General features: G+C 49.8%; 1 protein-coding gene across 7 annotated transcripts in view; it reads left to right on the forward strand.

Moving 5' to 3' along the window:
- The window catches only part of Fblim1 (filamin binding LIM protein 1), a 33710-nt gene continuing 8370 nt past the window's right edge, over positions 1–25340 (forward strand). Inside the window, exons 1-8 of one of the 7 annotated variants that reach the window (XM_045151261.1) lie at positions 1–130; positions 5242–5297; positions 5722–5982; positions 16070–16269; positions 19393–19507; positions 22590–22759; positions 24036–24214; positions 25025–25142. In XM_045151261.1, coding sequence (XP_045007196.1) covers positions 99–130; positions 5242–5297; positions 5722–5982; positions 16070–16269; positions 19393–19507; positions 22590–22759; positions 24036–24214; positions 25025–25142 — 1131 coding nt within the window. In that variant the 5' untranslated portion in view covers positions 1–98. Of the gene's footprint in view, positions 131–383; positions 449–714; positions 827–5238; positions 5298–5721; positions 5983–16069; positions 16270–19392; positions 19508–22589; positions 22760–24035; positions 24215–25024; positions 25143–25340 lie in introns of those variants that run through there. The other 6 variants (XM_045151262.1, XM_045151260.1, XM_004657621.2 and 3 more) reach the window with 6 other exon arrangements.

Genomic DNA, 25340 nt, shown 5'->3' on the forward strand with positions numbered 1-25340 from the left:
CGCCTCCTCCCCCCGCCACACCCCATGTTAGAGAAGAACCCGAGGAAGGGTCACCCACTTTAGTGTAAGCTGTCTCTTAGGACCCTCGTCCAACCTGGATGTCAGCATCCTTCTCCACCAGACGGGACAGGTGGGGCCTTTAACCCAGGTGACCTAGGGGGGGGGGGGGGATAAGGATCACTCAGGGTGCACAAAGGAGGGAGGTGGGGGTGGGAAGCGGAGGAGGAGGGGGAGAGGTGGAGGGAACAAAGGGAGGGGGAGGGGCGGCGGGCAGGTGGGGGGGCAGGTAGGGGAGCGCGCGCCCCCTCCCCCCGAGCGTCACCTTTTATGGTAAGGCGCGCGGGGCGGCGGGGCGGAGGGAGCGAGGGGCGGGAGCCGAGGGGCGGAGGCCGCCGCTCTGCGCCCCGGAGGGCGGACGTCGGGCTGGAGCCGCCGGGACGTGCGGCAGGTAAGCGGGGTGCGGCGGTGGGGGGTCCCGTCCCGGTGTCCGGGCCCCGGCAGCGCCCCCGGTGGTCGTGCGGGCAGCCCTGCGCCAGCGTCCCCCCTCGGCCCCCGCCGGACCCCAGCCAGCCTCTGCGCGCCCCGGTGGGAGGGGGGATTGCGGGGCGGGGAGGTGCTGTCTCTCCGTCCCAGCCTTTCGGGTTCGGTCCGGCTGTCTGGGAGACTGGGGGACGGCGAGAGGGTCCTGACCCTGCCCCGGAGCGGGGCGCGCTGAGCGGAAGCTGCCCGCACAAAGAGGACAGCGTCCCGCACATGGATCGAATTAAAGTCCCCGGCGGTGACCCGGACAGCTGCCCCTGCTTGGCCGTCTGAGCCAGGGCGCCAGGTTTCCGAAGCTGGGGTTGGGGGTGGTGGGGGTCCACGGGCTCTGTGCTCAGGCCGGGTCAGGCGAAGGGAAGAAAGGCCCCCAGGAGCCCTCTCTCTGGGCCTCTGATGCGTGCTGGGAGCCGGTGGGGTGTGCGGAAGTGGCCCTCTCCAAGGTGTGTGGCACCCCAGATCTGAGGACCCAGGGGAGAGGCTGAGCAGCAAGCACCCCGATTCCTGCTTTCAATAGTGGGAAAAGCTCTCCTCCGGCCCCTGGGCTCCGCCTCCTCCTCAGCCCCCCACCCCGGGCGCCAGGGGAGCAGCTGTCCTCCTCTGGGCACCTATCAAGTGCCAAAATCTCCAGGGCCTTCTCCTGTATCCGCTCAGCCGCCCTGCAGGGCAGACTTCTATTCACCTTATGAATAAAACCAGTCCCAGAGAGATTGAATGGCCCGCTGGAGGTCCCCCACAGTAGGAAAGAGGTGTGGCCCAGCGAGAGCCCAGCTCGCTGCCTCTTGCGCTTTCCTGGGGCAGGAGAGGATGGTACCGGACCTTCTTTGAGGCTGCAAGGTGGTGCCCTAGGGCAGCCTGGTGGGGGGATTCCCACCTCCAGCAACGTTTAATTCTCGTCCCAAACTTACACTGCCTTATGAAGGTATTAAATTAGAACTAGTTCCAAAAGTGTTTTTGTTTTTGGAGATGGGGTGCAAAGGAGTAGGGGGGGTGCTCCCTGCAGCCAGCCCATACCCTCCTTCCCGCTGCAGCCTGTAACCGGCCTGGGTGGCTGCCTGGCTGGCTGGCCTGTGGGCTCTCAGCCTCCTTCCTTCCTCTTGACAGGAAATGACTTTCCTTCCCTTTGTTCCCACTTTCTCCGCTTACCAAACTGGATCTCTGATTCGACCTCCGGGGGAAAAGGATGGGGGTGGAGGGTCCTCTGGATGTGGCGGGCCGGGAGGTTGTCTCATAACTCCCCTCCCCCCAGGGTGAACTCGGGGACTTGCGACCAGAGGGAAGCACAGGCTCCCCCTCCTCATGCGATCTGACAGGCTTTGAAATTCCCCAGGGCAGTGCCTTCCCTTGGGGGCCTCAGGTCTCCGCTGCCAGTTTGGGAATGACGGGGCGGGGCCAGGAGGAGGAGAACCGCTCCCCAGCTGTGAACATCTGGCCCCAGCCCGGAGCCTTTCTGAGAAAGCAGGCAATCAGATTGTTTCCCGGAGGAGTGAAGTAGGGGTCAGAGTGGCTGGGAAGGAGATGGAGGGGCCCCGAGCCACCGCAGTCTTCAGGGAACTGCCCCCAAATGTGTTGACCACACACGCAAGAGCCTGGATCAAGCCGTTGTAGGGTGGGGGGGGGGGGGAAATGATGCCATCCAGGGAAAGAAAGGTCCGAGGATCCAGGTTGGATAACACCCTGGCAGAATTTCAAGCATGCTGCCTAGGGCGTGGGAAATGCACTTGAACTCTTAGGACCCCACCGAGCCCACTTGTGAGTGGAGGGCATGATCCAGCCTCTTGCAGCTGACTTGGGAATCATTAGGCTTTAATTCTTTTAAAGTTGGATTTATTTACTTGTATGTGTGTCAGTGTATTTGTGTGTGTATGGGCACGCCTGGGCTTCCTGCTGTCCCAACAAAGGCCAGAGGCTTGAGCTATGTTGACGGATGTGGGGGGCTTAGAAGCTGAACCTCGATCAGCAGGCTTTGCAAGCAAAGAGCTTTAACCACTGAGCCATCTCTTCCCAGCCCCCATCAGAGAGTTTTGTTTTGTTTTGTTTCAAGGTAGGGTTTCACTCTAGCCCAGGCTGACTTGGAATTCACTATGTAGTCTCAGAGTGGCTGTGAACTCACAGTGATCCTCCTACCTCTGCCTCCCAAGTGATGGGATTAAAGGTGTGTGCCACCACGCCCAGCTGGACTTTGTGTGTGTGTGTACACACGCATGCACTATGGTACTCTTGTACAGGTCAGAGAATAATCTTGTTTGAGGCAGGTCTCTTGCTCACTACTGTGTTGACCAGGCTAGCTGACCCTTGAGTGCTTACAAGTGATTTTCCTGTCTGTCTTCCTTCTTACACAGATGCACCAGGACAGTGCCCGGTTTTGGGTTCTGGGGATCTGAACTCAGGTACTCACACAGCAAGCCATCTGTCCAGCTCAGAATATCATCAGAATTTTGGGATGCATGGAGCTGATGGCACAGTTCCTTGCATATGATAAATATGACTTGCTATTTCTGTTTAAATCCCAGATACCCTCTAAAATCACACAGTAGATTCTGTGAAGGTGAGGAGGGGCAGTGAGACAGTTTTACTGCCTGTGTGTGTGTGTGTGTGTGTGTGTGTGTGTGTGTGTGTACGTATATATATGGTGTGCATGTGCTTGTGCACAGGTATGGAGGACAGCCCTCAGGTAGTCCTTGCCCTCCACCTCATCTGAGGCAGGGTCTCTCCTCATTCAAGAGCTTCAGGGAGATTCTCTTGTCTTCACTTCCCTTCTTCCATTGTCACACCGGGATCACAGAACCCTGCCTTAGCTTCTGCCACTCCATATGGTGTCATTTCCCCTGCTCCCTGCTTTATATTATCAGACTGCACTAGATACATTTCTTCCCCCTGAAATAGAGTCTCACTGTAGCCCAGGCTGACCTGGAATTCACTATGTCGGCCTTGAACTCACGGCCATCCTCCTACCTCTGCTTCCCCAGTGCTGGGATTAGAGGCGGGAGCCACCACGCCCAGCATTGGAACTCACTCTGTAGCCCAAGGCTGGCCTCACTCGTGGCGGTCTTCCTACCTCAGCTTCCCAATGCTGGGATTTAAAGCTTTATATAGATTTTAAACCAAACAAACCAAAGTGGAATTTAGGATCCTCGGCTGTTTTGTTGGTCTTATTCTCCATCAGCTATTATCCCACAAAGGCCCCCACACACTGAGATGCCTAGAGAGGCCTGTGAGTGGCCCACACTACCTAACCCCACTGCTCAAAGTCCCACTGCTCCCCAGCCCCCCGCGACTCCCCCACATCTGCGGCTGAGCTGCAGTATCTTGTCAGAGTGACCCAGGCGGAAAGGAGAGAGATTAAAGCACATTTTCCATCATGAGCACCATGGCTGGGTGCCTGGCAGGACTTCTGGACTGAATGTGGTCCAAGTCACCCACCTCAGCCGTGAGCCCAGAGGCTGCTGTCTATAGGAACTGCTTGCTCTTTCCCAACACGGGGAAAGAGATCCAAGCTTTGATGCCTGCGCTGTACACTGCTCGGGGCACCAACGACTGGAGACAGGCAAGGTTATCAGGAGGAGTCAGACACCACAACACGTTGATAGTGAGCCAGAGGGTCCACTGATGGGCCTGTCATCACCCTGTAGGAGCAGATGGCCATCCTGTGCTGAGAGCCATAAATCAGGGGGGCTTCAGGGAGGAGGTAAGGTTTAAACTGGTCCTCCAAGGGAAAGCTGAAATTCACCTGGGGTGGGGGGAGCGGGAGGGGAAGAGTATAGGGCAGAACCCCTCAAGAGGACTAGTTTGTAGCGCAGGCGATAGGACAGCTTGCTGTCTCCTCAGCGGGTGTCACTCTAGCCCAGGTCGATTTGGAACTTGCTGTAGCCCCAGGCTAGCCTTTTAAAAAAATTGTTTATTTATTTATTTGACAGAGAAAGAGGGAGAGAATGGGCATGCCAGGGCTTCCAGCCATTGCAAACGAACTCCAGTCACATGCGCCCCCCTTGTGCATCTGGCTAAAGTGGTTCCTGGGGAATCGAACCTGGGTCCTTTGGCTTTGCAGGCAAACTCCTTAACTGCTAAGCCATCCCTCCAGCCCCAGGCTATCCTTTTTACTTTTTGTTGTTGTTGTTATTTTTATTTGTTTATTTGAGAGCAACAGACAGAGAGAGAAAGAGGCAGAGAGAGAGAGAGAGAATGGGCGCGCCAGAGCCTCCAGCCACTGCAAACGAACTCCAGATGCATGCGCCCCCTTGTGCATCTGGCTAACGTGGGTCCTGGGGAATCGAGACTCGAACCGGGGTCCTTAGGCGTAACAGGCAAGTGCTTAACCACTAAGCTATCTCTCCAGCCCCAGGCTAGCCTTTAAAAAATTTTTTTTTATTTATTTGAGAGTGAGAGAGAAATGCAGATAGAGAGGATTGACATGCAAGGCCTCTGGCTACTGCATATGAACTCCAGATGCATGTACTACCTTGTGCATCTGCTTTATGTGGGTACTGGGGAATAGAACTCTGGGCCTTAGGCTTTGCTGGCAAGTGCCTTAACCTGCTGAGCCATCTCTCCAGCCCCAGGCTAGTCTTGAATTCATGGTAATCCACCTAGCTCGGCCTCCTGAGTGCACCAACCACACCTGGCTTACTTGTCTCTGGCTCCCAGAGCCTGCCCCACCTTCCCTGCCTCCTGCTCTGACCTTTGGGCTCTCTTTCTCTGCAGCAGAGCTGACCAGAACCTCCTAGACTTGCAGTTCTCTTCCTGGACAATCAGGACATCAGGTGAGGGAGGGGCTGATGGCTGGTATGCTGGGCAGGTATCTGTCAGCTGCCTGGGGCTGGGTATTGGAGAAGCTGTCCTTGGGAGGTGGCCAGGGAAAAGCGATCTTTAGTGAGTTGACATAGGGCTGCCCTTTTCTCTGGGCATAGGCCACTGGGAGGGGCAATCTGGGCGTGTGGCCCCTTGTGGCCAGGGTACCCAGTGAACACCTGTCCTCCCTGAAAGCCATCTTCTGCCCTCCCTCTCTCTTTCCCTCCTTTCCATGCTCACTGGAGAGCCCAGGCTGGCCCAAGCAAGCAGTCATCCTGCCTCAGGTCCCTGTCTGGTGGGGATAGGGATGGATGGGGCTGGGCCACCAGCATGGGAGGCAGGTGGCTCCTGAGTGCTCTGTCACAGCCTGAACCCCCACTCTGCCCCGAACACCAGCAGGTGCTGTCATGGCCTCCAAGCCAGAGAAGAGGGTGGCCTCGTCGGTTTTCATCACCCTGGCACCCCCTCGCCGTGACACGGCTGTGACTGAGGAAGTGCGCCAAGCAGCCTGTGAGGCCCGACATACCCTTCCCTGGGAGACCCCTGCCCCCCCAAAGACGCCCGGGGCTGGCTCAGCTGGGAGCCTCAACCGCAGGAGTCCCTCCGGCGGGGCTGCAGGCTCAGTTCCAGTTGTCTCCTCCCAGCTCTCCAACGGAGGTGAGAGAGGACTGACTTCAAGGGAACCGGGATGATAGTGACGTCACTGAGGTGGGGAGGAAAGGGTAGGCGGGCTCCGAGGCACCCGTTCATCAAATGCTAACTCTGGAACCCGTCTGTCTTCTTATGACTCCTGGCTCCTCCAGTCCTCAGCTGTGTGCTGTTGGCAGGTTGGATACCTTTCTGTGCCTTAGTTTTCTTTTTTTTTGTTGTTGTTGTTTTTGATGTGTGTGTGTGTGTGTGTGTGTGTCTAATTTTATTTATTTGAAAAAGAGTTTGAGAGGGAGAGAGACAGAAAGAGAATGGGTGCGCCAGAGCCTCTAGCTGCTGCAAACAAACTCCAGAAGCATGCGCCCCCTTCTGCATCTGGCTTATGTGGGTCCTGGGGAGTTGCACCTGGGTTCTTTGGCTTTGCAGGTAAGTGCCTTAAGCACCAAGCCACTTCTGTACCCCCTAATGTTGCTCTTTTGAAGTAGGGTCTCACTACCTGGAATTCACTATGGAGTCTCAGGGTGGCCTCGAACAAACAGTGATCCTCCTACCTCTGCCTTCCAAGTGCTGGGATTAAAGGTGTGTGCCACTGTGCCTGACTTTCCTGTGTCTTAGTTAACTTACTTTGTAAAAGAGGAAAACTTGGTGCTAGAGATGGCGTGGCAGTTAAAGACACTTGCTTGCAATGATGGCCCTGGTTCAGTTCTCCAGCGTCCATGTAAAGCCAGACGCGCAAAGTGACACATGCACCTGGAATTCATTTGCAGTGGCAGAAGGCCCTGGTATACCCATACTGTCTCTGATTCTCTGTCTCCCTCTCTTTGTTTTCCTCTTTAAAAAAAAAAAATATTTTGGAGCCATCCTGAGACTAGATAGTGAAATCCAGGTCAGCTGGGCTAGAGCGAGACTCTATCTCGAAAAACTTAAAAAACAAATTTTGGTGCTGGAGAGATGACTAGAATAAGACCCTACCTCAAAAGAAAACAGAAGCTGGGCCTGGTGGAGCATGCCTTTAATCCCAGTACTTGGGAGGCAGAGGTAGGCTGTGAGTTTGAGGCCAGCCTCGGATTACAGAGTGAACTACACAGGTCAGACTGGGCTAGAGGGGGACCCTAGCTTGAAGAAAACAAACAAAACAAAAACAAAAACAAGCTGGGCGTGGTGGCGCACGCCTTTAACCCCAGCACTCCAGAGGCGGAGATAGGAGGATCGCCATGAGTTCGAAACCACCGTGAGACTACATAGTGAAAAAAAAAGAAAGAAAGAGAGAAAAGAAAACAGAAAGAGCAAGTGTCTTAATGTAAGGAGAGGCTGCAAAGGTGAGAGGGTGCATCTGTCTATTCATAGCTGGTCAGGATTGCTTCTCTGAGATCTAAATGACAGGCTGGTTAGGGAGAGTGGGAACAGCCAGAACTAAGGCTCTGAGGCACGAGTAAGTTAGGCTGTTTTACTCCCTCTTTTGGGCTCCAATGCTTGCTCGCTGTGTGATTTTATTTTTATTCTTATTTTTTTTTTGAGGTAGGGTCCCACTCTAGCCCAGGCTGATCTGGAATTCACTATGTATTCTCAGGATGGCCTCAAACTCATGACAATCCTACCTCTGTCTGGGACTAAAGTCATGCACTGCCATGTACTACTTGATTTCTAGCCCAGGCTGACTTGGAATTCACTGTGGAGTGTCAGGGTGGCCTTGAACTCATAGCGATCCTCCTACCTCAACTCCCAAGTGCCTTTTGCGCTGGGGGTGGAAGCCAAGGCCTCAGGCATTGAGCTGCACTGGTGAGCCTTGCTGTTTCCTCTTGCTGGGCCTGGGTTAGGTTTCCTCTTCTGAAAAATGGAATTTCAATTATGCATGGGACGTGTGCTTCCGAAATGACTTTTCCTTTATTGGTGCCTGGTCTGAGCTGATCGGGTGGCCAGGTGACAGGAAGCCTTGCAGTTCTCTTTCCTGTCACTCCCTGTTGGGTTGGGTAGGAAGGAGGAAGGGTGACAGCCTGGAAGGGTGACAGCCTAGGATCTGGGGTGTGGGAACCGGACTCTTCATCTGACAGAGGACCGTGCTGCAACAGTGAGGCTCCAAGATGCACAGAATGAGACATCTCCAGTGGCCCCGTGACCTGGGAGCACAGACCAAAATATTGGCCTTTTGTTCCAATGATTCAAATTGGCTTTGCTTTCTATGTAGTTGATTAATACGCTTAGAAAGGACGTTACACCAAACCGGTTATATGTACATATAGAGCACATTTGATTACTGAAATAGATTTAAAGAAGGGCACAAGAGCTTAAAGTTATTTTGTCCAACCTTTTAAAATGTGGTTGTCCTGTGGCAGCATAGGTCATATCTGAGGCATAGAAAGTAGGCACATCTTATCCTGTAAATAAATATCTGATAGCTATAAATACAGGCAGAACCTGTTACCAGTCTTGGAGACAATACAAATCTAAACCAATTAACTTAATCTAGAAATTGTCAGAAAAGGACAAGTGAGACAGTATAAAGTCTTAGCACTTGCACTTGAAAACATCTTTTTTTTTTTTGTTTCCGAGGTAGGGTCTCACTTTGGTCTAGGCTGACCTGGAATTAACTCCGTAGTCTCAGGGTGGCCTCGAACTCATTGTGATCCTCCTACCTCTGCCTCCCAAGTGCTGGGATTAAAGACGTGCACCACCACGCCAGGCAAAAACATCTTTTGATGAGTCCAGACATCTGTGTGGGTACTAATTACCCAGGGAGAGCTTGAAATTATTTCTCTCAGATAAAGACCACTGTTTCAGCATGAGACCATACCCTAAAGTAGGGGAATATGTCTTTTTTTTTTTTTTTAATTTTTATTAACATTTTCCATGATTTTTTTTTTTTTTTTGAGATAGGTCTCACCCTAGTCCAGGCTGACCAGGAATTCATTATGTAGTCCCAGATTGGCCTCGAACTCTCAGTAATCCTCCTACCTCTGCTTCCCGAGCGCTGAGATTAAAATTGTGCACCACCACGCCAGGCTCAAGAGTTAATTTTGTTATTAGCACTGGACTTGAGATGCCAGAAATGAGACAGTTACTTTACATATAATAGAGCAGAATCAGGTCTTTGTTGAGCCACAACAGCTAAGTTCTAATACAACCCTAACAGGGGCATAATGGTTATAGTGACTGAAATTAAATCACTTGGACCTAAGTGATTGAATCTAGTGATGGTCATTCAATAGGATTAGCTATCTTTAAAGTCACAATGTCTTTAGGTATGAGTACCTCATCCTTGGAAATTAAACACTTATACGTGAACCTTTATCTTAAGACTCAGTTTCTCCAATAGTTAAAACCTTGATGAAGCCAGGCATGGTGGCACACGCCTTTAATCCCAGCACTCGGGAGGCAGAGATAGGAGAGGTAGGAGGATCTCTGTGAGTTCGAGGCCACCCTGAGACTATATAGTGAGTTCCAGGTCAGCCTGGGCTAGAGTAAGACCCTACCACAGAAAAACAAAACCAAACAAAAAACCTTGATGAATACAGGACCCTAAAATATGGGGCTGAGTGATGGCTTAGCGGTTAAGGCACTTGCCTGAGAAGCCTAAGGTCTCAGGTTCGATTCTCCAGGTCCCACATAAGCCAGACGCACAAGTGGAACATGCGTCTGGATTTCGTTTGTAATGGCTACAGGCCCTGGCGGTCCCACTCTCCCCCACCACCCCACCTCTCTCTCTTTCTCCCCCTGTATTTCTTTTCTTTTAAAAATATTTTATTATTTATTTATTTGAGTGAGAGAGGAATAGGCAGATAGAGAGAATGGATGCACCAGGGCCTCCCAGCCACTGCTAACTCCAGACCCATGTGCTCCTTTGTGCATCTATCTGGCTTATGTGGGTCCTGAGCCATTTCCTCAGTCCTTCCCCTCTATTTCTTTTTTTTTGTTTGTTTGTTTTTTTGTTTTTTTTGAGGTAGGGTCTCATTCTAGTCCAGGCTGACCTGGAATTCAATATGGAGTTTCAGGGTGGCCTCAAACTCACGGCAATCCTCCTACCTCTGCCTCCCGAGTGCTGGGATTAAAGGCGTGCGCCACCACGCCCGGCCCTTCCCCTCTATTTCTAATAAAGAAAGAAAAAAAGAAAAACCAAATATGGTGGCACACACCTGTAATTCCAGCCTTCCTGAAGCAAAGGCAAGAAGGTCAGCAGTTCAAAGCCACTCTCTACTATACGTCAAGTTAGAAGTTTACCTGGACTATGTACCTGAGACCCTGTCCCAGGTAGCAATATCACACCTTGGATAAACCTCATTGGCTACAAATACCACCACTGTGGAAAACCAATTAGTAGGATTAAAAATAAACAATTAGCTGGGCATGGTGTTGCAAGCCTTTAATCCCAGCACTCAGGAGGCAGAGGTAGAAGGATCCCTGTGAGTTTAATGCCAACCTGAGCATAGTGAATTCACATAGTCAATTCCAGGTCAGCCTGGACTAGAGTGAAAACCAAACCCTACTTCCCTACCTCAAAAAAATCAAAAAAAAAAAAAAAAGAAGAAGAAGAAGAAAAGAAAGAGAGAGAGAGAGAATATGGATTCTGTTTAACTAGGTATCAGAACAGGCCATTAAGACATGTAATTAAATCAGTATAAGGGGCTGGAGAGATTACTCAGCAGTTTAAAGTGCTTCCTTACAAATTCTCACAGCCTGGATTTGATTCCCCAGTACCATGTAAAACCAGAAGCAAAAAGTGTTACATGTGTCTGGAGTTTGTTTGCAGTGGCAGGAGGCCCTGCTATGCCCATACTCTCTCTACTTCTTACAAATAAATAAAAATTTAAAAAAATAAATATAAGATTAATAGGAGGTACTTGGTACTTATAACCTAGTCTATAGCCTATGGTGAGCCAGGTGTGGTGGTGCACACCTTTAATCCCAGCACTTAGGATCACTGTGAGTTCAAGGCCACCCTGAAACTATATAGTGAATTCCAGGTGAGCCTTGGGCTAGAGTGAGACCCTGCCTTGAAAACAAAAATAAAGAAAAAGTAAAAATAGAAAATAAACAATTAAGCAAAAAGAAAGCACCGTAAGAAAGCTGGCCTGGCCATTCCTCTGGAGACCAGCTAGCATCTGACATCTCATCAAGTGCTATCCGCTTAGGCATCCACCTCTCATCCTGGGAAGAGTTTCCCTGTGCACACAAACACACACACACATGCAGACACACATACACACAAACACACAGGCACACACACGGGGGGAGGGGAGGATAAACATTTGCACACAGCCGCTGCTTCACTCTTGCCTGTGTTGATTTTTCTCGTGGAATGGTATCCTTACTAATAATCCCAGCACTTAAGGCTACAGCAGGATCATCCCCCTTCATTAGGGTTGAGGTGGAGGGATGCCCTCCCACACGTCCCTTGCATTCTTGCCATTTCTTTTCTTTTCTTTTCTTTTTTTTTTTTTTTGGTTTTCGAGGTAGAGTCTCACTCTAGCCCAGGCTGACCTGGAATTCACTATGGAGTCTCAGGGTGGCCTTGAACTCATGGCGATCCTCCTACCTCTGCCTCCCGAGGGCTGGGATTAAAGATGTGCGCCACCACGCCCGGCCATCTTGCCATTTCTTCACAGCCTGTTTTCCTGAAAACGTGAGGTGGGGCTGGGAGACACCTCAGCTTTTTACCTCTGAGAGTGGAATCCTGACTCATGAGCTTGTCCAGAATTGGGTTCCCACACTCCATCAGCCCATCAGTCACCCCTTCACCCCAGGGCTTGTCCCAACACAGCTGGGCCCCACCTAGGTAAGGGACTTCTGACCCAGCCAGGCTGCATGGGGTTCAGAATCTAAGTTGCATATTTATTTATTTATTTATTTTCTAACAGAGAGAGAGAGAGAGAGAGGGAGAATGATGGGGCACACCAAGGCCTTTTGCCACTGCAAACAAACTCCAGGTACATGTGCCACTTTGTATATATGGCTTTACATGGACACTGGGGTTTTGAACCTCAAGCTGTCTCTTTCCCATAGAACCGCATGCAGCATAGCTTCCTCCGGCTTTCTGTCAGCTGGTCTACAGGGAGGAGGTTTGCAGCTCAGCTCCAACTTGACTTTTTAGTGACCTTGCAGCCCAAGCATGTGGAGTCTTCAGTAACAGGGTCTTACTGTCTATTCCGAAGAGCCTCGGCAATGGCCTGTAGTACTTTGTATGCATCAACCTCCCTGGCCAACAACCACTGGAAGGTATCTCATCCTTGGCACTGAAAATTTTCTAGTAACATTCTATGACTTCTGGGTACGCCATAGTCCAAAGAAGTAGGTTTCCATATAACTTATTCATAATGTCTTAGATTTTGATTAACTCTCCCCCTACCCTTCCTTTACTCAATCTCCTCCTCTGACCTCACTTAAGCCATTTCACCCCAGTAATCTGTTCTTCTACTTACATATCTACAATACCATCCCCTAAGTCCTCCTCTCTCCTGCCTCCCTTATAGCCTTTCCTAGCTTACTGGCCTCTGCTACCAAGTTTTATTCCAACTCACACACAAGTCTAAGCATCTGTAGCTGGAATCCACACATGAGAGAGAACATGTGGCATTTGGCTTTCTGGGCCTGAGTTACCTCAATTAGTGTAATCTTTTCCAGATCCATCCATTTCCCTACAAATCTCATAATTTAATTTTTCTTTATCATTGAATAGAACTCTATTGCATAAATATGCCACATCTTCATTATCCATTCATCAGTTGAGAGGCATCTAGGGCTGGTCCCATTTCCTAGTTATTGTGAATCAAGTGGCAATAAATATGTATGTTCAAGCATCTCTAAGGTAGTGAGATGAGTCCTTAGGACATATGCCTAGGAGTGATATAGCTGGGTCACATGATAAATCTATTTTTACCTGTCTCAGGAACTTCCACAATGCCTATACCAGTTTACATTCCCACCAACAGTATAGAAGGGTTCCTCTTTTTCTGCATCCTCACCAGCATTTATTGTCACTTGTTTTCTTTTTTTTAATATTCCTTTCTTTTTCTTTTTCTCTTTTCTTTTTATTTATCTGAGAGCAACAGACACAGAGAGAGAAAGAGAGAGAGAGAGAGAATGGGCATGCCAGGGCCTTCAGCCACTGCACACTAACTCCAGATGTGTGCGCCCCCTTGTGCATCTGGGCTAACATGGGTCCTGGGGAATTGAGCCTTGAACTGGGGTCTTTAGGCTTCATAGGCAAGCGCTTAACCACTAAGCCATCTCTCCAGCTTGTCACTTGTTTTCTTAATGATGATCATACTGACAGGAGATGGAATCTCAAAATAGTTTGATTTTCATGGAAAATGTTAATAAAAATTTTTAATTTAAAAAAAATTTAAAAAAATAGTTTGATTTGCATTTCCCTAATGGCTAAGCAAGCACTTTTAACTGCTGAACCATCTCCCCAACCTTTTTTTCTTCCCTTCCTTCCTTTCTTTATTATTTTTGTTTGTTTATTTGTTTGAGGTTAGGGTCTCATTCAAGCCCAAGCTGTTCTGGAATTCACTCTATGGTCTCCAACTGGCCTCAAACTCACAGTGATCCTCCTACCTCTGCCTTGTAAGTGCTGGGATCAAAGGCATGAGCCACCACACCCGGCCTTTTCTTCATTTTATTTATTTATTTGAGAGAAAGAGAGGAAGAGGCAGATGGAGAGAGAAAATGGGTGTGCCAGGGCCTCCAGGCACTGGAAACTCCAGATGCATGTGCCACTTTGTGCATTCCAGGCCAGTCTGGGCTAGAATGTGACCCTATCTCAAAAAAAATTTTTTTGGGGGGGGCCTGGAAGGATGGATTAGTGATTAAGGCACCTGCCTGCAAAGCCAAAGGACCCAGGTTCAATTCCGCAGGATCCACGTAAGCCAGATGCACAAGGTGGCACATGTGTCTGGAGTTTGTTTGCAGTGGCTGGAGGCCCTGGTGCACCCTTTCTCTCTCTTTGCCTCATTCTCTCTGTCAAATAAATAAGTCAATAAAATATTAAATTTTTATGTGTTTGTGTGTGTGTATGTGTGTGTGTGTACATTCCCAGGGTCTCTCACCACTGCCAACAAATGCCTGTCCTGCTTTATGTTGGTAGCTGAGAAATTGAACCCAGGCCAGCAGGCTTTGCTACCAAGCTCCTTTATCTACTAAGCCATCTCTCCACCCCCGTTTGTTTTTAAATATTTTGTTTTAATTTTTACTTATTTAATTATTTGAGAGAGAGAGAGAGAGATGAAGAGGCTGATAGAGAGAATGGGCATGCCAGGGCCTCCAGCCGCTGCAAATGAACTCCAGGTGCATGCACTATCTTGTGCATCTGGCTATTGTGGGTCCTGGGGAATGAAACCTGAGTCCGTTGCCTTTGCAGGCAGGTGCCTTAACCACTAAGCCAGCTCTCCAGCCCTATTATTTGTTTAGTCAGTCATATGTACGTGTGTGTGTGTGTGCGCGCGTGCGCACGCGCGTGCCTTCATATGTGCATACCAAGGACTTTCACCACTGCAAGTGAATGCCAGACACATGCATCACTTTTTCTGTCTGGCTTTACATGGGTACTAGGGAATTGAACCTTGGCCAGCAGGCTATGTACCCAAACACCTTCAACAGCTCAGCTACCTTGCAGGTCCCCTTCTTGGGTTATTTTGAGTGACCACATTTCCTACCAGGTTCCTAGGGCTTCCGCGGTAACATAGGAGTCCGAGACCGCTAGTGTTTGTTGCCCAGAGTCATGAGAGTTCCAACCCACAGCACCTCATAACTGTCACCAGGATCTGTTTGGGAATCAGGGTGGCAGTTGCCATGCTCCCCAGTGGAGGGCTCTCAAAGCACGTGGGGCGATACTCCCCTGACTCTGTAGGGAAGCTGTTTGTAGCCCACTTCCCAAGAATGCAGAGAGCGAGCGATGGAGTGTGGAGAGGCATCTTCTTTATTTTAACATTTTGTTTTTATTTAATTAGTTATTTGAGAGAGAGGGAGAGAATGGTCATGCAGAGCCTCTAGCCATTGCAAACGAACTCCAGACACATGTGCCACCATGTGCATCTGGCTTACGTGGGTCCTGGGGACTCGAACCTGGGTCCTTAGGCTTTGCAGGCAAGTGCCTTAACTGCTGAGCCATCTCTGCAGCCCAAGAAGCACCGTCTTAGGGGCTGACCATGCTACGCCCCATCAGGGCCTTTCATCAGGGGCTTCTGCACTCTGGCTCACGTGGGCAGGGCTGCGCGAAGGGATGTCACAGCTGCTCTTCCCTGAGTCCTGGCCGTGGGCTGCTGGCTGCAGATTCCTCATCTGTGTCACGCTCACAGTAGCCATCAGGACTCGATGCCTTCTTTCCAACTGACAATTTAAGAGTTGTGGTGGCACATGCTTTGAATCCTGGTACTCGGGAGGTTAAGGTAGGGAGATCACTGGGCCAGCCTGAGACTACACGGTGAATTCCAGGTCAGCCTGGCTAGAGTGAGACCCTACCTTGGGTGGAAAGAAAGAAAGAAAGAGAGGGGGGGGGGAGGGAGGGAAAGAAAGAAGGAAAGAAAGAAAGAAAGAAAGAAAGAAAGAAAGAAAGAAAGAAAGAAAGAACGAACGAAAGAAAGAAAGAAAGAAGGAAAGAAAGAAACATAGAAACAAAGAAAGAAACAAAGAAGGAAGGAAGGAAGGAAGGAGGGAAGGAAAGAGAGAAAGAGAAAGAAGGAGGAGGAGGGAGGGAGGAAGGAAAGGAAGGAAGGAAGACAGGAAAGAAGAAAGGAAACAGAAAGAGAGAGAGGGTCAGGCATGGTGGCGCACGCCTTTAACCCCAGCACTCAGGAGGCACAGGTAGGACCATCACCGTGAGTTCAAGGCCACCCTGAGACTACATAGTGAATTCCAGGTCAGCCTGGGCTAGAGTGAAACCCTAATTCAAAAGAAAAGAAAAGAAAGTGAGAGGGAAGGAAGGAAAAAAAATCCTCCCTCTTGCCCAGAGGTACACAGCAGTCAGTGATGTTGGGCGGAGCCAGGTCCTAGTGAGTCTGGTCCTGAGCCTTTGGCCCTACTGTTTGGTCAGCAGACACCTCCCCGCCTCACCCTTGTCCCCAGTGGAGAGATTCTGGCTACCCTGGCTCTCTTCCTGTTACAGAATGCGCTCCCCCACCGCCTCCCCTGAATGATGAGGACACCCTTGCAGACCTGGAGCTCCTCCCGCCGCCACCTCCTCCGTCACCCCCTCCAGCCTTCCTGCCTCCCCCGGATGAGGAGCCCACTATCCCAAAGGGGGTGTCGTCACTCATTTCGGACTTGGAGCAGCTGCACCTGCCCCCTCCACCACCCCCACCACAGGTACTACGCAACCCTGGACCCTGTGTGTGTGTTGGTGGGGGGGGTCTGGCCTCTCCAGGATTTCCAAGGTGATGTGGTCCCTTGTGCCTCAGGCCAGTCAATCTTCAAAGCTCTTCCAAGTTCCTAAACTGGTAATAATTGTTTTTGGATTTTCAAGATCCCTAGAGAGGGCCACCACCCACTTTGCTCCTCAGACACCCCCTCACCACCCCTGCCCCAAGGAGGACATGTCCTGGGTCTGACCCAAACCCCCATGAAGCCTAAGAAATCCACTTAACCCTTTGTCCTTCACAGAGGCCATGGCATGGAAGAGGGGTCGGGACCAAGGGCTGGGTCCCTGTAGACCAGCATCCTGAGCGAACATCCCAAAAGAGCCCTTAGACCTGGGAGTCAGGACCAGAGAGATGGCTCAATGGTTAAAGGTGCTTTCTTGCAAAACCCAATGGCCTGGGTTCAAGTCTCCAGTACCCACATAAAACCAGGTGCACAAAATGGCGCATGCATCTGGAGTTCATTTGCAGTGGCAGGAGGCCCTGGTGCATCCATGCTCTCTCTCTTTCAAATAAATAAATAAAAATATTTTAAAAGATCTGGAGAGATGGCTTAGTAGTTAAGGAGCTTGCCGGCAAAGCCAAAGGACTCAGGCTCGATTCCCCAGTACCCACACAAAGCCAGATGCACAAGGTGTGTCTGGAGTTTGTTTGCAGTGGTTAGACGCCCTGGAGCATCCATTCTCTCTCTCTACCTCCCTCTTTCTCTCTCTTTCTCAAAAAAAAAAAAAAAAAGTCAGGCATGGTGGCACATGCCTCTAATTCCAGCACTTGGGAGGTAGAGGTGAGAGGATCGCATGAGTTCGAGAACACCCTGAGAACACAGAGTGAATTCCAGGACAGCCTGAGCTAACGTGAGACCCTATCTCGAAAAACCAAAAAATAATAATAAAAAGTAAGTCAAGGGACTGGAGCGATGCCTCAGCAGTTCAAAGCACTTGATTGCAGAGCCTGCCAGCTAGAGCTCTGTCTCCCCAGCACACCTGTGACAACGGGAGGCGGAGTCAGGAAAATCTAACCGGAAGCAAGACACTGTCTGAAAGAAGGTGGAGCACAGATGCGTGGAGGCTGTCCTCTGACCTCCACACACGCACACACACACACATACGTACACAGGTAGATAAGTAGTTTTTGTTGTTGTTGTTTATTTTAATTTATTTATTTGAGAGTGACAGAGAGAGAAAGAGGCAGAGAGAGAGAGAATGGGCGCGCCAGTGGCCTCCAGCCACTACAATCGAACTCCAGATGTGTGCGTCCCCTTGTGCATTTGGCTAATGTGGGACCTGGGGAATCGAGCCTCGAACCTGTGTTCTTAGGTTTCACAGGCAAGCACTTAACCACTAAGCCATCTCTCCAGACCAATAAGTGTTTTTTTGTTGTTGTTGTTGTTGTTTTAATTTTTTAAAATTTATTTTCGCATGTGTCATGTGTTGTTCTAATTTTTTTTTTTAATTTTTATTTATTTATTTATTTGAGAGAGACAGACACAGAGAGAAAGACAGATAGAGGGAGAGAGAGAGAATGGGCGCGCCAGGGCTTCCAGCCTCTGCAAACGAACTCCAGACGCGTGCGCCCCCTTGTGCATCTGGCTAACGTGGGACCTAGGGAACCGAGCCTCGAACCGGGGTCCTTAGGCTTCACAGGCAAGCGCTTAACCGCTAAGCCATCTCTCCAGCCCTGTTGTTTTAATTTTTTTTGTTCATTTTTATTTATTTATTTGAGAATGACAGAGAGAGAGAGAGAATGGGCGCCCCAGAGCCTCCAGTCACTGCAAATGAACTCCAGATGCCTGTGCCCCCTTGTGCATCTGGATAACATGGGGCCTGGAGAATCGAGCCTCGAACCGGGGTCCTTAGGCTTCACAGGCAAGCACTTAACCGCTAAGCCATATCTCCAGCCTGTTGTTGTTTTTTTGAGGTAGTGTCTCACTCTAGTCCAGACTGACCTGGAATTCACTATGTAGTCTCAAACTCTTGATCATCCTCCTACCTCTACCTCCCGAGTGCTAGAATAAAAGGTGTGCTCCACCACACCGGCCTTTTTATTTATTTTTAAAATTATGAATCTTTTAATTTATTTATTTGCAAGCAGAGAGAGAATGGGCATACCAGGGCCTCTAGCCATTGCAAACAAATTCCAGACGGATGTGCCCCTTGTGCATATGGCTTACATGGGTCCTGGGGAATTGAACCTAGGTCCTTTGGCTTCACAGGCAAATGCCTTAACAGCTAAGCCATCTCTCTAGCCCCACGCAAGCTTTTTAAAAACGAATAGGAGTTACCCAACACTCGGGAGGCAGAGGTAGGAAGATGGCCAAGAGTTTGAGACTGCATAGTGAATTCCAGGTCAGTCTGAGCCAGAGTGAGACCCTATCTCAAAAAAAAAGAATAGGAGTCAAGCTGGGCCTGGTGTTGCAGGCTAATCCTAATTACTTAGGAAGCTGAGGCAGGATTGTAAATTCAAGGCCTGCTTGGTCTACAGAATTGAGCTCAAAGCCAGCCTCACCAACTTCACAAGATTCTGTGTCAACATAAAAAGCAAAAAGAGGGGCTGCAGAAATGGCTAAGCAGTTAAGCACTTGCCTGTGAAGCCTAAGGACCCCAGTTTGAGGTTTGATTCCCCAAGACCCACGTAAGCCAGATGCACAAGGTGGTGCATGCATCTGGAGTTTGTTTGCAGTGGCTGAAGGCCCTGGCATGCCCATTCTCTCTCCCTCTTTATCTGCCTTTTTCTCTCTCTGTCACTCTTAAATAAATAAAAGTAAACAAAATTTTTAAAAAAGGCAAAAAGAGGGCTGGGGATGTAGGTCAGTGGTAGAGCACTTTTCTTCCATGTATGAGGAAATCCCACTGGTAGAAGGAGCCCCGGGCAGAGAGTGGGGAAACCCTGGCCCCCTCCGCTATGATAATCTTGCTGAGCTCTCAAAACAGGTTACTTCTCCAGCCTCGAGTCCCTCCTCTGTACAGTGGGGCTAACTGCCTGGTGGTGCCTAGATGATCAGAGTAAGGTGGACCTTATTTATGGGACCCCCACCAGATGACTTCTCTCATCTTCCCAACCTGTGTCCCTACAGGGTCTGTCAAAGGGACCTGTCCATCCTCAGTCCAGCCACCTCAGATCTTCAGAAGAGGAGCTGCCTCCTCCACCAGAAGAGCCTGCCACCTTTGCCAAAAGAGAGGCATCCACAGGTGAGGCCACAGGGCTGGTCCCCCTGCCTCAAAGGACCAGCATGGGCTTTGGGTGGGAGGTTGGGGGAAGCAGGGCCCCCACCACAGTGCCTGCCCGAGGTCACCTGACGGATGGCTGTGCCACAGTGCATCTACTTAATGCTGCCTTCACCTGCCCTCTTCACAACTAAAACCCTTTGAAGTATTAACCCACATCGTTTACTGTGATGCCAAAAGTTTACTAATTGATTGATTGATTGAGAGAGACAGAGAATGGGTGCACCAGGGCCTCTAGCCACTGCAAACAAACTCCAGATGTATGTGCCACCTTGTGCATCTGTCTTTATGTGGGTACTAGGGAATTGAACCTGGGTCCTTTCACTTTGCAGGCAAGTGCCTTAACTGCTAAGCCATCTCTCCAGCTCCACATACCCTTTTGTTGTTGTCGTTGAGATAGAGTCTCTTGTAACCCTGGTTAGCCTCAAACTCACTGTATAGCCAAGGATGACCTTGAACTCCTGGGATCACAGGCATGTGCCACCACACTGGGTTTCATGCCATGCTGGGATTGAACCCAGGACATGCTAGGCAATTGTGCTACTAACTGAACATGGCCACAACCTCCCCCCACTTATTTTTTTTGAGGTAGCGTTTCACTTTAGCCCAGGCTGACCTGGCTTAGTGGTTAAGGCACTTGCCAACAAAGCCAAAGGACCCAAGTTCAGTTCCCCAGTACCCACGTAAAGCCTGATACACATGGTGGCACATGTGTCTGGAGTTCATTGCAGTGCCTAGGAGTCTCTACTGCATTCTTTATCTCAAATAAAGCCTGAAGTGTGGGCTGGAGAGATGGCTTAGCAGTTAAGCGCTTGCCTGTGAAGCCTAAGGACCCCAGTTCGAGGCTCAATTCCCCAGGACCCACATTAGCCAAATGCACAAGGGGCCGCACACATCTGGAGTTTGTTTGCAGTGGCTGGAGGCCCTGGTGTGCCCATTCTCTCTCACTCTCTGTCTTTCTCTCTTTCTCTCTCTCTGTGGCTCTCAAATAAATAAAAACAAACAAAAATAAATAAATAAATAAAGCCTGAAGTGAGAGAATCACAGTGAGTTCAAAGCCAGCCTGGAATACAAAGTAACTTCCAGTCAGATTGAGCTAGGATGAGACTTGTCTTCAAAACAACAAAGCTGGGCATGGTGGCACACATCTTTTTTTTGGAAGGAAATGGTTTATTTTCAGCTTACAGTTTTGAGGGAAAGTCTACCATGGCATAAGCAGGCATGCCAATGCCACATGTCATTTTAGCAGGGGGAATGCAGACAGATTAAGTGGGACAAGGTGTAAAACCTCAAGGTCTGCCTCCAGCGACACACTTATTCCAGTAAGACTCCACCTTCTAAAGGTTCCATGACTTTCCTAAGTCATGCTTCCAGCTGGGGAGTAAGTATTCTAACACTTAAGTCTGTGAGGGACATTTAATATTTTGAATGGAAACCATTATATTCTCCCCTTGGGGCACACATCTTTAATCCCAGCATTTGGGAGACTGATGTAGGAGAATCACTTTGAGTTCAAGGCCACCTTGGGCTACAGAATTCCAGAACAGCCTGGGTTAGACTGAGACCCTACCTTGGAAGAAAAAAAAAGGGGAGGGGAGGGTAAAAAAAAAAAGTTACCAATTTTGGACTTTGTTTTTCAGAGTAGGGTTCTCATCTCATGCTAGCCCAGGCTGACCTGGATTTTACTCTGTAGTTCCAGGCTGGCCTCGAACTCACAGTGATCCTCCTACCTCTGCAAATTAAACCTGTGTCTGGTTTTTGAGTCAGGGGGTGCTCAACTGCAGCGCACAGGGGCTGTTCTGCACTTGCTCTGCATCAGCATGTGCTGTGGCTCCTGACTCCTCACAGCGACATAGCACTCCCTGGTAGAGACATGACCTTGGTGGATGGAACCAGCTGCCTCCTGGTTGAAGGGTTTTCAGGTGGTTTCTTGTTGGAACCGTGCTGAAATGAGTCACCTTCCACATAGGTTTTTCCAACTTCTGCAAAATTGTTCTGAGGTAAATTCCTAGAAGAGGAAGTGCTGAGGCCAAAGGACTGGTACATTTCTCAGTTTGGGTTTTTCTTTTTTTTTTCTTTCAAAATCACCCTCCTTAGTCATCATGGTCAGCAGCGTGGAGCCTGTTTTCTGTAAGCCTCTTCAGCGCTGTGTGTGGCTCGTTTAACATGGCTGTGAATTGCTTCCAAGGGAACCCTGCCCCAGGCACTAAGCATATAGTCATGACTAATGCAGAATTCACCTTCCCAGGCCCTATAGGGAGAGGAAGCAAATTGCTTCATTTGAAAGAGAGAGAGGGAGAGGGAGAGAATGGGCACACCAGGGCTTCCAGCCACTGTAATCAAACTCCAGACTCATGTGCCACCTTGTGCATTTAGCTTATGTGTGTCCTGGGGAATCGAATCTAGGTCCTTCAGTTTTGCAGGCAAACATCTTAACTGCTAAGCCATCTCTCCAGCCCCTCCCTTTTTTGAAAAAATTTTTTATTTATTTGAGACAGAAAGAAAGAGTAGTCAGACACAGAGAGAGGGAGAGAGTGAATATAGGCATGCCAGGGCCTCTTGCCCCTATAAATGAACTCCAGACACATGCACCATTTTGTGCATCTGGCTTGACATGGGTACTGGAGAATTGAACCTGGGCTGTCAAGGTTTGTAAGCAAGCCCCTGTAACTGCTACACCATCTCTTCAGCCTTACTTGTCTTTCGGTGGGATGTTTTGTTGGTTGGATTTTTTTGAGGCAGGATCTCACTCTACCCCAGGCTGATCTTGAACTCATGGAGATCCTCCTACCTCAGTCTCTGGAGTGCTGGGATCAAAGGCGTGTACCATCACATCTGGCCAATGCTGCATGTTTGGTTTTGGCTTTGCAAGAGGCACTTACGTTCCCTTCCCAGAATTCATCACAACTCTCTTGGGTTCATCAGATGCCCTGGGCATTACAGGCTGGACCCTGGGTACTCTGGGTATGTTCTGGGCGGTGATGGGGTACACAGTCAGTCCTTCTGGACTTAACTGGTAGCAGCCGGTGTCTCCTTTCTACCCTAGATGTCTGTGGCTTCTGTCACAAGCCAGTATCTCCCCAAGAGCTGGCTGTGGAAGCCATGAAAAGGCAGTACCATGCCCAGTGCTTCACCTGTCGTACCTGCCGCCGCCAGCTGGCTGGACAGAGATTCTACCAGAAGGAGGGGCGGCCCCTCTGTGAAGTCTGCTACCAGGTACACCCCCACCCCCGCTCCAAGTCGTTGTATGCCACACGCTGAGCTGCTCATTTGAGTGGTGTCACGTTATTTCATGGCCCATAAAGCTTCGGAGAAGGGTGTGCCTTGGACCCATTTCACACATGGAGAAGCTGAGGCTTAGAAAGGTGAAAGAACGCAATCAACAGCAGTTTCCTGCAGCTGTTATAATGTGTTCCTTGGCTTTCTGGCACTATACTAAAGTACCTGGGACAGTTCAGTTATAAAGAGAAAAGATTTACAGAGGAGGCAGGAGGAGCAGAAGTTCAAGGCCAGTCTGGGCTTCATAGCAAGCAAAGCCAAAGGACCCAGGTATTCCCCAGGACCCCCGTAAGCCAGATGCACAAGGTGGTGCATGTCTGAAGTTGGTTACATGTAATCCAGAGATTTGAACTTGGGAAAGCTCAGGCATCCCTAACCACTGAGAAACCCCCAACCCACAGGAAAGATTTTTTGTTTGTTTGTTTGTTTGTTTTATTTATTTTGGTTATTTGAGATAGGGTCTTGCTTTAGTCCAGGCTAACCTGGAATTCACTATGTAGTTTCAGGGTGGCCTCAAATTCATGGCATTTCTCCTGCCTCTGCCTCCCGAGTATTGGGATTAAAGGTGTGTGCCACCATGCCCAGCCAAGAAACTCTTTTTAAAGTTTTTTATTATATAATTTTATTTATTTATTATATTTTATTAACAACTTCCATTATTGTAAACAATATCCCATGGTAATGCACCCCCTAAGGTGTATGTATGTATGTGTGTGTGTGTGTGTGTGTGTGTATATATATATATTTTTTTTTTAACTTATTTATTTGAGAGAAAGAGGGGGGAAAGAGAGAAAGAGAATGGGCATGCCAGAGCCTCCAGCCACTACAAACGAACTCCAGATGCATGTGCCTCCTTGTGCATCTGGCTTAACCGCTAAGCCATGTCTCTAGCCCTCAGTAGTATTTTTTATTTTCAAGGTATAGTGTCATTTTAGCCCAGGCTGACCTGGAATTCGCTGTGTAGTTGGCCACAAACTTATGGCAGTCCTCCTACCTCTGCCCTGAGCGCTGGGATTAAAGACATGTGCCACCATGCCTGGCTTCCAGCAGTATTTGAATATATAAAATAAATAAGGGAATCCAAAAAGGAAGAAACTCAGAGTAGGACATGAGATGACACCAGAGGAAAAGTTAGTCATTTATCTCAGAACAAAGTGTGGAGCTGGACGTAGTGGCCATGGAATGGCTCTGAGGCAGTGACTCTGCACCCCAGGCTACCCTGGAGAAGTGTGGCAAGTGCGGAGAGGTGGTGCAGGACCACATCATCCGGGCACTGGGCCAGGTCTTCCACCCACCTTGCTTCACGTGTGTGGCCTGTGCCCGCTGCATCGGGGATGAGAGCTTTGCCCTGGACAACCAGAACCAGGTGTACTGCGAGGCTGACTTCTACAGGTAGGAGAGGGCCCTGGGCGCTGGTGCGAAGGGAGGGCAGGGTGCGACGCAGCCAGGACGGAGGGGTCAGGTCAGCACGCCCTGATCTACCTGTGTCTGGAGAAGCCATCTTCCTGTTGAACTCCCCACATATTTCAGCAGCACCTGCTGGTGGCAAATGCCTTTGAGCCCCTGTGCTTCACCAGGCACACCATCTGAGTTCATTCGGCCCTCAGCCCCGCATAGATGGGGTGTGCTGGTGCACGCCTATCATCCCAGCACCAAGGAGGATCGGAAGTTCGAGGTCATCCTTGGCTTTGTAGGGAGTTTGAGACTAGACTGAACTACATGAGGCTCTGTCTCAGGAAGAAAAATAAAATAAAATAATGTAAAATAAAAAGCCCCGCCCTGTCGTATGGGTGGGCACAATGAAGGGTACGTTTTCCCTAAAGTGGAAGCCAAGCCACACAGCAACTAAGAAGTTGGTGCGTATCAATACCTCAGCTCAAGGACTTGACTTGCGGCCTCGACCCTAGACCCTAGACCACACTGCCTCCCTGTCTTCCTCTCCCTCTCTGACTCTAATAAATAAATAAATAAGTAAATAACTTTTTAAAAGATAAGATAGGCATATAGGGTAAGTAAAAACAAAGCGATGCCATGGTCCCAGGTCCACCATTGCACTTGTCCCCAACATCCCCATCGCTTCTGGGCCTGCCAGGAAGGGTTCGTGCAGGTCTGGGGGAGCCCTGGGAGGACTGCTGCAGCCCGGGTTCCCTCCCACCGTCGTCAGTGTGAACACCCCTCCTGCGCGGGTCTCCCTCCCTCCAGGAAATTCGCCCCGGTGTGCAGCATCTGTGAGACTCCCATCATCCCCCGGGACGGGAAGGATGCCTTCAAAATCGAGTGCATGGGAAGAAACTTCCATGAAAACTGCTACCGATGCGAGGTGAGTGGAGTGGAGCCGGGGTGTGAGAGGGTCACGCCGAGGCCCTGGCCAGCTGGTGCCTGCAGCCCTGGCTGGGTCGGGGACACACCCACGGGCAGCTGAGTTGGGGGGCTTTGCTCACTGCCCACTAGCAGAGATGGAGAATGAAAATGACACTCGGCCTTGTCCATCAGAGCTCGAGATTGTGGTGGACACCAA

The sequence above is a fragment of the Jaculus jaculus genome, chromosome 5 (assembly GCF_020740685.1).
Source record: "Jaculus jaculus isolate mJacJac1 chromosome 5, mJacJac1.mat.Y.cur, whole genome shotgun sequence".
In the NCBI taxonomy this organism is placed as follows: Eukaryota; Metazoa; Chordata; class Mammalia; order Rodentia; family Dipodidae; genus Jaculus; species Jaculus jaculus.